Here is a 16,893-nt window from a genome sequence, read left to right as displayed (position 1 = left end):
TTTATTTAGAAATTTTTAACCGTACAATGTACAATGTACGATGAACGAATATGATTATTAGATCTTCAAAATCCTAACAAAAAGAATCCAGATTCTAAAAATAGGGCAGGATGGTTCAGGGTACTAATAATGGAGTTGGTTCTTTTACGTTGAATTTAATTTTTTTTAGGCGAGTGGGCACTTGGTTGCCCAAATTAGTGGAATTCTTAATCACTTTTAATCCTTAATTTTTATTGTTCTTATCTTTGTCTAGGAAAAATGCAAATCTTCGTATTCACTCGAAGAATCAGGAAAGAAAAAAAAAACAAAGTTAAGAATTCTTTTATGGGCTTAACCGTGATCGTTCAAATGAAAAAGTAGGAAGATTAGGAGAAAAAAAAATCATACCCTTCCCTTTACATATCTGGTGAATTAAGACATACACTAGAGAGAATTTGGACGTGAAGTGAGATGAAACAAAAATATATATAAACTAATGTTTATGAATGTCAAACCACATGCTGATATGTATCTAAAGAATGAGTAAACTACGGTCTAGTGTATTCTTCTTCATTTATAAGTAAGAGGTGTTAGGTTTTATTATCGTCAAAAGTGAATTTGAACCAAAATATTCCTAGCCCATTGTGAGGCTCAGTTCATCATTTTCTCCATAATATAAATAATATCATTTGTTAAAAAAAGATTATAATAATTTAGGAGTTTGATCAAATTCAAAACTATGAAAATTGGGCCAAATTTGTGGTGTGAGACAAAAGTATTGTTCAATTTTTTATGACCGAGTTATTGTTAATTTATTCAAACAATACTTTTCAAACTAGTTGAACATCCATAGGCTTACAACATCATATGATTCAATTATTTTCTTTGATTCTCATTTGATTTGTTAAATTCAATAATTAAATAACGGTTGTTTTACGGATATGAAGTACATAATCTCGGTTACAAAAACGGCTACACCCGCTAGAAGAAGTCCAATTTCCAGGCGAGTACAACATATTGAATTCTTAGACGACCAATTCAAATTGGTGAATAATTCTTAAGCTTGAAGGAGGGCGCAAAAGAATAAGAGGATTCGACTGCGCACTCTTTGCCGATTTCATTCACACGTTTTAAACTTTTAATTGAACTTGCTTGGTTTTATACGAAGATTCAAGTTGAATATGCTTCAAGCTTTCCTGAAACTTGCAACTTAAAGTAACAGCTAGCAAAAGTAAAATCAGGAATTGGATCCTCTCTGAGGCAATGCCTCGGGATCCTACTGACCGGACAACATGGGCCGTTGGATTTTGATCAAACGGCTACAAACAGGGGCGGTCCCTCTACAGTTATAATAATTGTAGCCGTTGGATCAAAATCCAACTGCTCATGTTGTCCGATCGGTAGGATCTGAGGCATTGTCTCGGAGAGGATTCAATTCCGTAAAATTAATTGTAGAAACGAAATATTCGTCAACTCTTAACATATACGTCTTGAATTCAAAACTCTTATTTTATTTCAATTATTGTAATAATTTTGAATTTTACGTTTTTCACCTAAAGATAATAAATTTTTTTTTTAATAAATAACTTTTGACGCACTTGTAACTTGGAGCATGTGCTCAAGATGTAACGCTCCACCAACTCAGTCACTGCCTCAACCATATCCAACCCTAGCTAAAGCATTAGGGACCTAATTTTGCCGCTAAATACTTTTATCCCACTTGCAAGTTAGGCCATTACACGTGGATTCAATATTTTGAAAGCCCAGTTTTCTTTACGCAATGTTTGGACGATGAATTTTCAAATTTAATAAATCCTCTTACAGCATGCCTTTATAAAGCAAGGATCAGGAAAATTTTAATCTCTCATATAAGCATTTAGTGATGCATTCCTTAGTAAGCTTAATCTCAATCTGTTATGACTTGAAAATCTCTCATTAAAACATGACCCTTAAGGATAAAAATAACTTTATTCAGGTCCAAGTGTGGCCATATGCGCTTGAATGTAATGCTTTTATGCTGTAACCACAAAGGAAAATACTAGGGAAATTATATTTTGCAAATCACACAAAATGACGATTGATGGTTGAATTTTATTTTTAATGATTCAATGAAAGCATTCAATCATCAACCGTCACATCATATGATCTACAAAGTATAATCTTATTAGCATTATCCAAACGAAAATATATTTTCCAGTAATTAAGGCTAGTTTAACTGTTGAAGTAAAACATGACTTTTATATAAAACAATATGTATTAAAAAAAAAAAAAAAAGGTCAAAGCTTAATAATTTGATTAGAGGTGAGAAAGATTCAACAAATTGAAAATAATTTTATCTTTTGCTAATTAACTATTTTATTAATATCTGACTGGGTATGAAGAACAGATGTATTGTTTAACTATGGTCCAATCTATTAGACCTAGTTTTTTGCCTCCTTCCAAAGGAACAGATTTGACCGGCATATGTAGTACGTACTAAATAAATCCCCTGGCATTTGTAAATGTGGATCAGAGTGAGGAGGGAAAAACAATTTAAATAATAGTTCTTGTGCACAGGCTAATTAACTTGGGGCAATGCCTAAAATGGTCGTAATATTGAGATGACTTTTCATTTTAATATTTGATATTTAAAATTAATAAAAGTGATTTATGAGTTTGTCAACTATTAATTATATTGGCCATTCCGTAAAAAAATTATGTTGAATAAGGGCCAAAATGACAAAATACTCTCAATTTAATAAACAATAAGTCAAAATGATTTGACAAAAATTGAGAATATATTTTGTCAATTTAATGAGAGATTTTTTTCCGAAATGACCAAAATGATTGACTGTAGACGAACTCAAGGACCATTTTTATCGATTTCAAATCTTAAAAACCAAAATAAAGATTGCGTCAATCTCAAAAACCATTTCGACTAAAAAGTCTTAACTTGATGCTTATCTTGAGCTCCTTAGTGCACTTCATAGATAAGTTTGTGAGCTTATTAAAAAACAAAAATGATTAAAATAAAGCAAACTTTATTTCTAATTATTGCATAGGCAAGCTGTAAGTTGTTTAAGATATTCTTATTTGGGTTGTGTGATTGCCTGATTGGGTTCTAGATGAAAATGAAAGCAGCCCTTTTTTAAATTCAAATTTATAAGGGAGAGTACGTTTTCTTTAGCCGATGCTGTTACACCCACTGCCAAGATTGACGATTGCATTCATGTCCTAACCTTTAAGCAACAAACATTTATCATATTTAAACAGCATTTAATTGTGAGGAGTTAAACCGTGTTTTTCTTACTCTGTTAGTTCATAATATGAATAACATTCTTAATTATATGCCTTGTTTCGTACGGCCTTGATTCTTAATCCACAATATAGTAACATATGATACAATTACTTTTCTGCTGTAAATACAATACGCTAATTTACTCAAATACCTATGAGAATTGTTATTAGCACTCAAAAAATCTCATTCTACACTCCTCGCAAGTGTATTTTTCTTTCTAATTATAGAAAATTTGGAGTGTCAAATTTTTAGAGTGCTAACAACAATTCTCATAACTATTAAACCACAACTATTTGACCTTTTAATCGTAAATTGTACCACAAGTAATCAAATATGCTTAAGCCAGTGCTTGACTCTAATTTTGTGTGTGAATGTTTATGAATATGTCAATGGAGATGTCACCTTGGCCTTTGGCACAGCCTTGGGGTCATATGGCTCTGAAGTTGATCCTAATAGTATTACGAAATTGCTAGAAGCATAGAAAACTTTGTAACATTTGCTACAAACTTTGTAACATTAACTTAGATATTTTGGTGGTATATAATAGAATAAGATGTTTCATTATCACCATCTCATCAAGTCTTTCTTGCAATTTAATTGAATTAATAAATACTCAAATGTCAAATCGTTGGTAGTCAATTGTTTAAGGAAGAAGAAATAAGGATCCTTTGTGATTGGTATGGGCCAATTGAGGTTTACAAGGCTGGCAAAGGAGGCACACCAGCGAAATTGTGTAATAGGTGAAGTGAAAGCAACAAACAATACGTTACCCTTTTCAATTTTACAACCAACGCGTATAAACGATAGATTTGAACTTTGAACATTTTAAAATATTAAGAAGGAAAATATCACTGTGGCAACAAAAATTATACGATTTTTAGTCAAAATGGTCTTTAAAATTGACATAACTCTCCACTTTGGTATTTAAGATTCGAAATCGATAAAAGTGATCATTGAGTTTGTCAACCGTCAATTATTTTGAACCTTATGTGAAAAATCTCTGTTAAATAAATATCAAAATGACAAAATTACTCTCAGTTTAATAAACAATGGCCCAAAAATGATGTGACAAAATTGACGGTAGACAAACTCAGGAATACCACTTCTATCGATTTTAAATCTTAAAGACTAAAGCGATGAGTTATACCAATTTCGAAGATCACTTTAACTAAAAAGCGAACATTGTATTGTTGTGACTACTCAATTCAAAACCAGCAAGGATGAATGGAGTAGGATTCTCTCCCCTCTTTTTTTCCCTCCCCTTTCCTCTCCTCCTATTTGAACAGTCACAGTTAAGCCACGTTAACATTTTATATCAATTTTTTGTAGAAAGAGAAAGACAAAATAGAGAACGTGAGAGGAGGGGATGGAAAGAGGAGAGAAGAGGATCCTAATCCAGGATGAATTGGTGTTAATATTTTCAATTTTATGTGTGGCAGTGACTCATAATATAATGTATGAAGGCCACCCTCCATGTTTCAAATTTGAAGGACAAGGAAATGCCTGAAGGCAACCCTAAGCAAGTAACATCCCAAGATAAAGAAACCCTACCACTTTGTTTGCAACCAAACCAAGAATTTTCAAAACTTTAAAATTAGTTATTAATGCAGTGAAAACAACACAACAATATTTCATTGATTAAAATAAAAAAACATTACTCTAGTTGATAGAAAATTCATTGGCATTATTTCACCTTTGAGCATAAGATACTTAATATAAATTGTGGAAAATAAAAAGAAATAAAACAATAACCTTGTTGTATCAATAATTGGTCCCCAAAAAAAAAAAACTGCAATAATTGGTCAAATCAACATTGAGATTAGAGAGAAGGTTTTGCATCTGAAAGTGGTTAAGCTGCTTCTAAAAACATATTTTAATTCCACTAATCTTGATTAGGCTGCTGTCTTTCCTCCAAGACACTACTTTTTTTTTTTTATCATTTTGAAACACTATCCCCTCCACATGTTGGAGCTGCAAATAATGTAGAAATTTGTTGAGAAACTTTCAACTGAGCACATGGATGGCTGCTGTGCGGGTGACCATTTGAAGCTTACAGCTGGGAAATGCCTCAGTTTTCTGAAGAACCCAAACTAGGTTTCATCTCCGAATAATTTTCATTCATGATTCTTTCCATTGCAAGTAAGAAAACATGCTTGTAAAAATAAAATTTGAATTTTTTTTTTTACTTTTTCTTTTGGGTGTTGGGTGTAATGACCACGAAATTTTTGAATGCTTGTAGAACTCCAGGTTCATAATTCACGAGGACCAGAACATTTTCTTCATAAACTCAGGCGGGAAGTCGACCCCAAATACTAGTTGGCCTTAAAGGAATTGGACTATTTTATCAAAAAATGAAAGAAATGCAAATTGCATAAATTTGAGATTGCTTTGCTTTTTCTAAAACTGTTTTTACTGATCTGTAAAAATAAATAGTGAAAAAGTAAGTATTTGGTAAATTATAGTGATAGAAAGTATTTTTAGCAACAACAAAAAATGATGGCGTAAGATTGTCAATATAAAAGTTTCATTAACTGGCAGTGTTCACTTGCGTCCAAAGGAAAAACAAACCTTTTTTTTTTAGAAGCATATGTAAAGTTGGTTCTGCTTTTTGCTGTTTTAGACCTATGATTTTGAAAAAAATTTCATTTACCAAACACAACTAAAAAGACCCCAACTTTTTGAAGTAGCTACTTTTAAAAAAATTTAAGCAACCCCAAACCAGCCTAACAAGAAGCATAAAGACAAATCTAACATTCAATATGCAGAAAGTTTCAAACCAAAAAGAATCCATTTGCAATGTTACACAATTAAGCAGTGGAATCAATGCTCCGAAATTTCACCAAGATCCTTTTCTCCTCCAGTAACTTGAGCGGATTCAGCCATTACCTCTTTCGTATAAATGCGGTGGCGCCGCTCCCTCCCATATATCACCCAGAAGAGGAGTGAGAGCATGACTGAGGTAGAAACAATCACCAACCCAATGTAGATCCATCTACTGTACCGGCTTAGGCCGGGACAATGATCCCGGTAAACGTCACTAAAAGTTTCCCTAGCAAACGTGCAGTCTTGCAGTTGAACCAGTATAGGGGCATAATTATACAAGCCGTTACACAGACTTACTCCGGTACTCATCTGGCTGTAGAAAGTTGGGGTCAAACGCCCTGCTGTGGTGCAAATCCCGTTTGGTGAAACCTGGCAGACATATTTTCCCCATACCTAGAAAAATTTGAGCGAAAGTGTTTGAGGTTAGCTAAATTGGTCTATGAATGTAGCCGTAAAACTAATGTCCTCGAAAACTTTATCCATCGATTATTTTATGCACTAATGTCGCAGAGTTCGGTACCTCTGTTGCATTGTTCAAGTTTACTTCGCCTGCAGTGCAAACTCGATCGGTCAAGTCAGGAAAAAATGGGTTGCAGAGGGTTGGCACCAAGGGACCAGATTGATTGAAGTACATTGGCACAAAGGCGGGGGCGAAATTTAAGTTAGAGACGTTGGTGATGACCTCGTTGATCAAGTCGACCAGTTGCAAGGTGACTTCTTTGTTTCGCAGCAAGGTTTCTTGGGCGGTTGCACTGTCTACACAGGGCAGTATATCATCTAAAGCTGTATGTGCGGCGGGGTTTTGGACCCATTCATCCATTGCAACACAAGTATCTGCAGCCACACTAGTATGTCAAAGGGAAGAAATAGTTAGTTCTAGGTACAGATTGACGATACCTATTACTTAATAGTTAATACCAGATGAAAAAGATCAGTCGTGGGCGAATATTTAGCGAAACAAGGAACCAAGCATTTCTTTTAGGAAACAAAACCGAAACCATTCAATCTAAAAACTAGTCACATTTTTTAAAGACAAAGTCGAAGAAGAAAGAACTTTTAACTGGAAGTAATCACAAGACTTACTTATGTAGAAGAAGGAACGTGCCACACAAAATAAATGTTCCCGTCACAAGTATCCATGCTGCGATTACCAGGCTGCAACAGTTAAGATATAATTCTTTGGTGAGTAAAGAAACAAGCAAACGTTTAGCGCAAATTTACACAGCTCTAAAGAAAGAAATGACAGAAAGAGAGAAACGAGGTATTGTTGGAACTAACTCACATGTACACAAGCAACTGCATCCCGAAAAGTGAAAATACTGGAAGGACATGTTGCGAAAGAGAAAAGATTAAGTACCACAAAGTAAGATGTTTAGGAAACCAGAGTATAGCGTCATAAGGATATCAAGCAACTTACACAATCCCAGAAAAGTTAAGACAAGCAGAATGGCAGCACTTATGATAAGCGCCAACCTCCTGCATGTACATTAAGATCCAATAAGGTCTCAAAAGATATGGAACACGTAAAATAGTAAAAAGAAAGGGAAAGGTTTTTATCTACATTGAATCTAAGAGATCTCGTATGTCCTTTGAATTCTCCACGGTTTTCTCGGCAAGGGTATTAGCAGAAGAATTAATCTTTCCTCCAATTTGATCGATATCAGTTTGAACGTTAGCAGGTAAATAAACTTGATCAACTCCAAGCTGCTTGGCCGAAGCAAGATAATCCGATGCATTCCTCAATTGTACGACTGTAATATCTGCCTGATGTACAACATACTCCAAAGTACTTGTTGTGCTACTGTGAAACCTCTGTTGACCAGTGTATAACACAACACATCCGATGCTGTAATCACAAAATAGCACAGTTTTTAAACAAGTGCAGCTGAACATGAAGTCAAAAATACACACAAACACACACATATGATTTATACATATGTATATATTTGTAGAGAGAGAGGGAGGTACATTGTTGCAATGGTGAAGAGCACAAGGAATATAAGAGAAAGAGCATAGGCTGTCCGAGAATAGCCATAAGTCTGCCTTTGACAGCAAAAGTAGCAGACGGAGATGATCAGCAAGCTCAAGCCAAAACCCAGGAACCAGATTGCAGCAATGGCAAAAAGGGGAACTGCAGTAAAACCCACCGACTGCATTCGAGGAAAATATTAGATAAGGAATGTGTATACGAACTTACAAAGACATTTCAGACTAAACACAAATGAAAGTGTTATTAAGTGATGATCGATAACATACATTCAGAGAAAAATTTGAAGAAACAAAATTTTTGCAAACAAAGTTTTACAAACAAAACCGACAGAATGAGTCACTCAAAGATCGCTGGAAAACTTACTTTGTCACAAACCAAACAGAACGATTGACCATCATTCATATGCATATTGCAGTGAGAATGAGACCAAGACCTCAAAGACGAACTAAAAGATGTTTGAAATTTTGTAATCGTCAATTACTGGCATTGTATGTCATCTCTTGGTCACCTCGTGAACAATATTCATGGTCGCTCGCCCTTGAATTTTGATATCAAGTATTGCGATTAAAACATTAAAAACACATTCATATATGACCTAGTGAGTAATACAACATTTTTGTACCATTTACCCTGAAGTACTACACAATATCATAAAATCAGTTCACGGTGTTGAAATTATTACAAATTGATGTTTTAAGTGCTGACAAATATTGACAAATTCTAGCAATTTCACTCAAGTAAATTTCTATCTCTTGTTTTAACTACAAAACAACAATGGAGTAACTTTCTCCCTGATATCAAAAGCACCCTTATCATAATAAAAGACATAAATTTAGAAGAAGAAAAGACAAAAGCAAAAAAGAAAAGTTGTTGAAAAAGCGAGATGAACTTACAGCCCAGTAATGATGATCACTGATATTCCAGCCTCCTGTGTACCTCTTGAACCCATTGAGAGGGTCTTTCCTCTGTGTTCTCTCTGCAGCTAACACAATCGATGAGCGTTCAACCGGTGCGCCGAAGGGTCCCTCGACTCCCTCCATAAGGAATCTCCCAGTCCCCCATTGATACCCCACTTCATATTTTCCATCAAAATCCCACCCTAAAAGTAAAAGAAATCAGTAAAAATAAAGGAAAATGGAAGGGAAAAGATATTTGCCTTTTGATATGTTGCTTTGAAAATTTGGAAAAATTCAATTAAAAATTTTATAGAAGGAAGTTAAGGTTATACACAAATCAAGGGTGGGAAAGGAGCTCAACTCATTACAAGCTTAAGTAAAGTTAAGAATTTTGGTGTGGGCAATGACTCCACACACTCCACAAACTCCTCACGTGTGTGTGACAACAATTATGCCAAATACAGCACAACATATTGGATGAAACATGTAGCTGTTGGACTTCACACGTCAGTCAATCTGTTGTGATAACACGTAAAACGTTGCGGTTCTACCCCAAACTAATTAACAACAAGGGAGCAAAGAGATTTTCAACTTTCCGACGTTGGACTACACTACAAATCCTCACAGATACCCGTGGACAATGTACTACCACCCTAGAAGGCAAGAAGTAAAGATTTCAAAAGTTTCAATGTCTTTTTTCTGGTGAATGAACTATGAACACAAATCACAGAAACGTGCATGATATCAAAGAAATGGAGAACCCAAATGAGGAAATGCATGGAGAAGTGAAGTAAAGTGAGTACCTGAAGTTGGTGGTGATTGGAAGGGTGGAAAGTTTGAGTCCCCATTAGAGAAGAAAACGAAAGTTGGAGAAGAGAGGAAGAGAAAAATGAGCAGAAGGAGAAGCAGAGAGGAGGGAAGAGAACCGTAATTTAACATGCTGAGAAGTCACAGAATGAGAGAGAGGCAGTGGAGAAGGGTAGGAGGAGGGACGGAAATGCTGTATACTTTCATCCCCCAATTAATCAGTATGTCGTTGTCGCTTTTGGTTTTGCGCCGAACAAGTATTTTTACAGAAATACCCTCTTCAAAGTTTTCTTGTTGGTGATTATATGGGAAAGAGTAGTTAAGGTTTTGGTATTTTAAATTTAAGAAAAATTAATCAAAAGGACTTGAAAACTTTGAGTTTTCATGATAAAGAAAAAATAAAGTATAAAGTGAATAGTATCAGGATTGACTTTTTAGTGTAAAAATGTGGTTTTTCGTTAAAATGAATAATACCGTGAATTTTTCATTATAACTCCCTTAAATCTATTTTATATTTCATGTGAAGAGTGCTCAATATGTATTTTTTGGTTTTTAGTATAGTGGAAAATTTTAATATAACCAATAGTTAGGTTGTAATAATATATGTAATCACATAAATTATATATTACCGTCAAATAATTATTATATTAAATACATATAATTATTATAGATAATTATTTAAAAGAATACTAAAAAATTAAGCCGGTACATTTATATAAGTGAGTATAACATTTTTCTTCAACTTACTGTATTTCAAATTCAAACTCTAATCTTCATATTGTTTGTAACAATAACACCCATAAAAATACACTTAATAAGAAGGGTACACTGGTCAATCTGCAAATCGATTAAAATCATGAAAAGTTCTGCTGCGGAGGTGTAGAAATTCAAAAAGGCCAGTGTTGGGTCCCAAAAACCGTGTTAGCCTTTAACGGCTCGTTCCTCGAGGAATTACCATTTTTGTCCAGGTAGGACCACAATCTCAGCCGCGTTTCTCGGTTTTCTCTTCTTCCCGCCGAAAATGTTTGGGCCTTATAAATTTTCATTTGTAAGTTGGGCTATGAGTTACAGGTCTATGGTCAATTGTTTATGCGCGTGTTTGTGAATGTTATCGGTTTGATATATTGTGAAATGGGAGCGACACATACGTCAACGGTCAAGCGATACATTTTGGGTATGCATCAAATTGGTTATTCATGTGTTTTGTAATTTAAGTGGTTAAAAACGTTTATTTTGTATCTGAAGTCCGAGATTAAGGGGGTGTATATAATTAGAATTTTAAGTGATTTTAATTCTTTTAATGAATCTAAGGGTATTGAATCAGAATTTTAAGTGATTTTCTAAAATTCAAGGTATATTTAAGATATTTTATTAAAATCTTTAGAAATTCGGGTGTACTCAATTAGGATTTTAAAGAAGTTTATAACATTTCAAGTGTATTCAATTAGAAATTAATTTTAAAGAATTTGATAAAGTTGAGGAATTAGTTATTAGAGGGAATTGGAAATATTTCGTAGTGTATTTTAAGCATCCACAAATCCCATATCTCTCCATAAGATTTCGACGGAATTTAATTAAAATTTTATATAAAATCTCTACAAATCAATTAAACTCTATAAAAATCCATAGATTTATAAATTCATTAAATTCTCTCATATTCTCAATTGAATACACCCCCTTAAACTTTGATTTTATAAGTAATTATAAAGTATGCTTAAACTTAACCCCAAATATCTCACTTTAATTACATGGCATTATGTGTTGCATATTATTTTGTCTCTCCTCTCTTTCCCTTACCCAGACATAAAAAAAGGGAGCCCAAAAGGCCCAAGTGTTGAAGAAGAAAAGAGGCCCATTATATTCTTTGACAGAAGGAAGCCCAGGAATTTTATTAAACATTTCGGCCGAGCTCACTTAAGCTGACCCAAGGATATTTTAGTCATTACATTAACTAGGGTTTCCGCATATATTCGCCCCACTCTTACTCCGCATAGATTAGGGTTTGGTTGCTCATTCAGTCTCTCTGCTTACGGCGTCGGCTTCCACCACTCTTCTCGAACCAGCTCCAAAATGGCGGAACATGTAGATCCCTCTCCCTTTCTCTCCGATGTCTCCCTCTTTCTAACTTTGCAGTTTTCTGAACCCATTACGCTCGTGAAACCTAGGAAGCACATGACCGTTAGCTTTGTAATATTTTGCACATAACAATATATATATATATTATATATACATGAAAACAAATATTTTGGGCTAGCAAAATACGAGAACAGTGTGCATTGACACCACTTGCATACAATTTGAGCCTGTTTTGGATGCTAGTAATATTTAAGCTGTTTTATGATCATCAAAAATATATTATTGTTGACGATTATATTTCAATATTTAGTTTTCTCAAATATCTCAAAAGAATTAAATTTAACCATAGTAAACTTATAAGTTGTTAATTCACTCACTCATTCCTATCGAACGTTTCCTATATATACCAAAAGGTCATTCCATAGTGAGGTGATAAAATCATGATTCACGTTAAACTGAACTATTTACATACAAATCTCATGATCGTTAATAGAAGAGTTTATCATTTTACGTCTAATTTTCTAAATTTGGGCTATTCACCAAAACAAAAAAAACAAATGAAATGGTTTGAAAACTTTGAGTTTTAATGATAAAGACAAAATAAAAGGTAAAGTGAATAGTACCAGGATTGACTTTTAGTGTAAAAATGTGGTTTTTAGTTAAAGTGAACAATATAAAGAGCTTTTCGTTAAAGTTCAAAAAAAAAATTGGTGAACATATTTGGGCCATGTTCAATCATTTTTGGGCCTTTACAGGCCCATAATGTATTCACCGACCCAACATACATACCATGTGCGCGCGCTCCCGCCCCCGGTTTTTTTTTATTTTTTGTACAAATCCGACGGCCCAGGTTCCCTTATCTTCATTTCCTTCTCCGACCTTCACAACGTCGTCGTCTCCATCCTTTCCTACCTCTGCAACATTTTGCGCAAAATTTTCCCATGTCCCGCTTACGATCCCTAATTCGATCCACACCGTCCATCCACAAACGCCTCCCAGTCCGCCACCTGTCCGCCTCACCACAACCGTCTTCGCCTCTCTCTCTGATCGCCGCGTCGAACTTCGAGTCAAACCCTCCCCAAAACCCCTTCCATGGCTCGTACCTCAAATGGATCTCGGGCTTCGCGGTGGGCTCGGGAGTAGGTCTTCTGTACTGGTCTTCCCCCGATTCCGATTTATTCAAAACGTCATCGTTCGCTGACTGGTCGACGGCGGAGTCGGGACTGGCCGTGGAGGATCGGCCGTCACGGTCCTTTTTACGGAAGTTGTCCTTGCCGGAAATTGGCCCTGGGTTTCTCTTCGGAGGCAAGTGAAGTGGCTTCTGATTACTATAAACATTTCAATTTTGTTTGTTTGTTTTTTTTTTTTTTAAATTTTTTGATTTAATTTTGTTAATTGGGTCTTGCAGATGCTTATAGGAGAAAAATTTTCTTCAACTACGAGAAGCGCATGAGGTTGTATAGTCCGCCGGAGAAGGTACTCACCATATTAATAAGATACGAGAACATAATTAATTTCAGATTATCTGTTAACTCATTGTTTATATAGTCTAATTTGGAATTTTTATCATTGCATATTAAGCCTAGGAAATAATTGACATCGAAAGGAGTTTCGAGAACTAGGTGAAAACAAAAATATAAGTTTAGTTGACAATGCCCGACGGCATAGATGTCACGATTCCTAAACACATTCCTCTAATACTGAATTCGACGCACGCTCGTTGTTTCTGTCCATTGTATGTTAGATCTCGTCTACTGTTAAGTATTGTACCTTTTCATGTTGTTTTACTAATTGTTGTTTAGGCTGTACGATGGCCATCTTAATTATTGTCACTTTTAGTTTTATTTATCCAGTATGTGCATCTATCCGTCTAACCGTTTTTTTAAATCTGTTCACTTTCTCCTTGGAACAATTATGCGCTTGAAAACTCGAGTTAAACTTTTCTTAAGGAGAATTATCTAATGATATAACTTCCTGTTGACCGATGGCTCTGTTGTTTTACATGAAGGTTTTTGAGTACTTTGCATCCTCTAGTACTGCAGATGGAGAGTTACTTATGACACCAGGAGATCTTATGAGGGCAATTGTGCCCGTCTTCCCTCCATCTGAGTCCAACCTTGTTAGAGATGGATATTTGAAAGGGGAAAGGAATCCTGGTGATTTGCGCTGTTCTCCTTCTGAATTTTTCATGCTTTTTGATGTAAACAATGACGGGCATATTTCTTTTAAAGAGTGAGTTCTACTTTTACGGGTTATGGCTCATGAAGTAAGCGGATGTTGGATCTTTTCCCCCTCTAACAATGTTCTTTGTCACAGGTATATTTTCTTTGTAACACTACTCAGCATCCCAGAATCAAGTTTCTGTGTCGCTTTTAAAATGTTTGACCTCGATGATAGTGGGTTAGTACTTGTACAAATTTCAAGCTAAGTTTCCTAATTGTTCTTCCGTGCTTCCACCATGGTTGTGAATCTGATTTGACTCTTTATATCGATACACAGACAAATTGATAAGGAAGAGTTCAAGAAAGTGATGGGTTTGATGCGAGCCTGCAATAGACAGGGTGCTTACCACAGGGAGGGACTTCGACCTGGGCTAAAAGTCCATGGTTCCGTAGAAGATGGAGGGCTTGTGGAGTACTTTTTTGGCAAAGATGGGAAGGATTCCCTCCAACTTGATAAATTTGTCAAATTTTTGAGAGATTTACAGGATGAAGTAAGTTCCCAATCCTTTTCATTCCCTTGAATTTTAGAATGTTTGATTTATGTTAAATTTTCCTAGATCGCTTTTATTGCATAAAATTGGTATTATACTTTCAGACATGAAATACCTAATATACGTTTTCTGGTGTGCATTTGTTTCCAAATTTGTGTAGAACAATTTACGAAAAGAAAGGGGGGCTTACTGAGTAAATTATGGGGACTAAATGGAAGCACCCAAATTATATTTGTAAGGACTAATATACATCTAGAAGAATATACGTAGAATTCTTCCAGTCTAGGTTTTTTGGTTTGATTTTTCAGCCTGACCTTATATTACAACAGTACGAGATTTTCGGAACTTACTTTGTCTTCATACCCATTTGGTTGATGATGCTACCTGCCATGCTTTGATTATGGAACGCTTGGAGTGCATTTTTTCCCTCAGAAATTTGTTCTTATTTGCAAACTTTGATGCATTTGTAGATGGTGAAGTTGGAGTTTTCCCACTATGACTATAAATTACGAGGAACCATATTGGCAAAGGACTTTGCTTTGTCCATGGTTGCTTCTGCCGATATGAGTCATCTAAGCAATTTGCTTGATCGGGTTGAGGAATTGAGCAATAAACCACATCTTAGAGACGTGCGAATCACATTTGAGGAATTCAAAAATTTTGCCGAGCTTCGTAAAAAATTGCAGCCTTTTTCTTTGGCTCTTTTCAGCTATGGCAAAGCCAATGGGATGCTAACACGAGAGGATTTCCAACGTGCTGCTTCTCATGTATGATGCTGATATTTGTTTATTTCTTTGATCTCCATAGCAACAGATTGTGGTATCCAAATTATTTATCGTAATAATGTTGATTGAATGATGTGTACAATATCAGGTTTGTGGCGTATCTCTCACTGATAACGTGGTGGAAATCGTCTTCCAATTGTTTGATTTCAACCAAGATGGAAATTTAAGCTTGGATGAGTTTGTTAGAGTTTTACAGCAGCGGGGAAGGGACATTGCTCAACCCGTGGAGACGGGAGTCATGATTCATGACTCTTAAACCTGGCTACTTGGACCTGTCGGTTGACGTTAGGATGATACCGGTTTGATAGTTCAAGGGGGCTCAGTCCTCTTGTAAATTCGTAAAGCTTAACCTGTAAGTTGCTAAGATTAAATTGTAGCTCTAACGGCAACTACAGTCAACTGTTGTAGTGCTCCTTTGATAGAAACTTGTGTCTCACATGTCGTACACATCTCTATCTCTCTAATCACGTGCCAAGAGAAATAAAGAGAGGAGGAGCATACAACATGTGATGCGTAAGTTATTTCCGAAACTCTGGCCTACGTTTAATGTAAAAGTCTGAAGTTCCATTATGTGGAATGCGTATTTAGAGAAAATGCTTTGTTATGTTTCTAGCTATTCCACAAAAGAAACTGAAAAGATGTGAATCATTGTTACGATTCACAGATTGCTTCTGTTAATGTCGTCTTGTTTCTTTTTTTAATAAGCTATGAACGTTGTGTTTCGTTTAAACCAATTATTACATCCCGTGGAATCAGAGTGATTCATAAACTAAAACTCATGTTGGAAAATGTGGAGAAATTTTTGCGTCCGACAGTCCGGACCTCATAAGCCATGCGGCAGGCTCACAAAAACAGCGGGACGGTCTGTATTTGGTCCCGGTAACCCCAGGTTGGTCCCGGTCGGGTGAGTCTGATGCCCTCTACCGGCTGCCGCACACAAGAACCCCTCCATGTGAGCTGCCAATACATGTAGGTCAACATTGCCACCGTTATTACCTGCATTATTCGAGCATCCCCACTGATATATATGCCAGCACCATCACACCAGGCGCCAGCTTATCTCAATCATCACTGCACTTCACATCCCACATAATATTTGTAATGGCAAATCTACCAAACACACAATCGTCATGAGGATGACATCTGCTATGAAAACAAGGACAACCCTGTGTTGCAGTTAGTCGCACACGTGCACGTGAATGATTTCTCGCTATTGATCTATAGTGGATTCTGCACAATGGTCGAGATTCATCCGTGCCTATGCCACTGAACATATATCACTGTCCATCAAGACAATGCTACAAACCAATAAAGTTAGAAAATTGTTGTAGGAATAAAAAGAAAATTGTGGATTTAGACGATTTCCTTACTTGAATTTACTGATTTAGTAACAACTTTATACATAAGTGACGTAAAAATGGTTGATGTTGTTTAAAACAATGATCACTCGAGTGCTTGGATCGCTGATCATCCGAACAATTGTTCCTAAAATAATTGACGTTGTGTACACAATCATAAATTGGATCGTTTCTCTATTTGTTGCTGCA

General features: G+C 35.6%; 2 protein-coding genes across 2 annotated transcripts; one reads left to right on the top strand and one right to left on the bottom strand.

Annotated features, from left to right (window-relative positions):
• Positions 1-5,992: 5,992 nt before the first annotated feature.
• LOC103946739 lies at positions 5,993-9,979 on the bottom strand. The gene is made up of 9 exons (XM_009357520.3): positions 9,769-9,979; positions 8,963-9,168; positions 8,048-8,229; positions 7,641-7,925; positions 7,497-7,555; positions 7,362-7,398; positions 7,163-7,234; positions 6,600-6,924; positions 5,993-6,472 (listed from the first exon to the last, which is right to left on the bottom strand). Exons 1-9 carry the CDS (start codon positions 9,902-9,904, stop codon positions 6,077-6,079), a joined length of 1,698 nt encoding a protein of 565 aa, XP_009355795.2. The 5' UTR covers positions 9,905-9,979; the 3' UTR covers positions 5,993-6,076.
• A 2,755-nt stretch (positions 9,980-12,734) lies between these two features.
• Positions 12,735-16,024, top strand: LOC103946736 (calcium uptake protein, mitochondrial). Its single transcript, XM_009357516.3, has 7 exons — positions 12,735-13,153; positions 13,257-13,324; positions 13,857-14,080; positions 14,165-14,248; positions 14,348-14,561; positions 15,032-15,328; positions 15,435-16,024. The coding sequence occupies exons 1-7, from the start codon at positions 12,790-12,792 to the stop codon at positions 15,600-15,602; spliced, it is 1,419 nt and encodes a 472-aa protein (XP_009355791.2). The 5' UTR covers positions 12,735-12,789; the 3' UTR covers positions 15,603-16,024.
• The last annotated feature ends 869 nt before the right edge of the window (positions 16,025-16,893 follow it).

This window comes from the organism of the source record quoted next, unplaced genomic scaffold (assembly GCF_019419815.1).
Source record: "Pyrus x bretschneideri cultivar Hongxiangsu unplaced genomic scaffold, Pyrus_bretschneideri_v1 Contig1, whole genome shotgun sequence".
NCBI classification, from domain to species: domain Eukaryota; kingdom Viridiplantae; phylum Streptophyta; class Magnoliopsida; order Rosales; family Rosaceae; genus Pyrus; species Pyrus x bretschneideri.
This window is presented reverse-complemented; position numbering and strand designations above follow the sequence as displayed.

Bases quoted from the DNA above. Each gene is read 5' to 3' on its own strand.
- LOC103946739 (XM_009357520.3), bottom strand. From the start codon at position 9,904: ATGTTAAATTACGGTTCTCTTCCCTCCTCTCTGCTTCTCCTTCTGCTC. The intron at 7,556-7,640 runs GTAGATAAAAAC...ATGTACATGCAG, and splicing joins CGAGATCTCTTAGATTCAAT to GAGGTTGGCGCTTATCATAA. The intron at 6,925-7,162 runs GTAAGTCTTGTG...TTGACATACTAG, and splicing joins ACGTTCCTTCTTCTACATAA to TGTGGCTGCAGATACTTGTG.
- LOC103946736 (XM_009357516.3), top strand. From the start codon at position 12,790: ATGTCCCGCTTACGATCCCTAATTCGATCCACACCGTCCATCCACAAA. The intron at 13,154-13,256 runs GCAAGTGAAGTG...TGGGTCTTGCAG, and splicing joins CCCTGGGTTTCTCTTCGGAG to ATGCTTATAGGAGAAAAATT. The intron at 14,249-14,347 runs GTTAGTACTTGT...ATCGATACACAG, and splicing joins TTTGACCTCGATGATAGTGG to ACAAATTGATAAGGAAGAGT.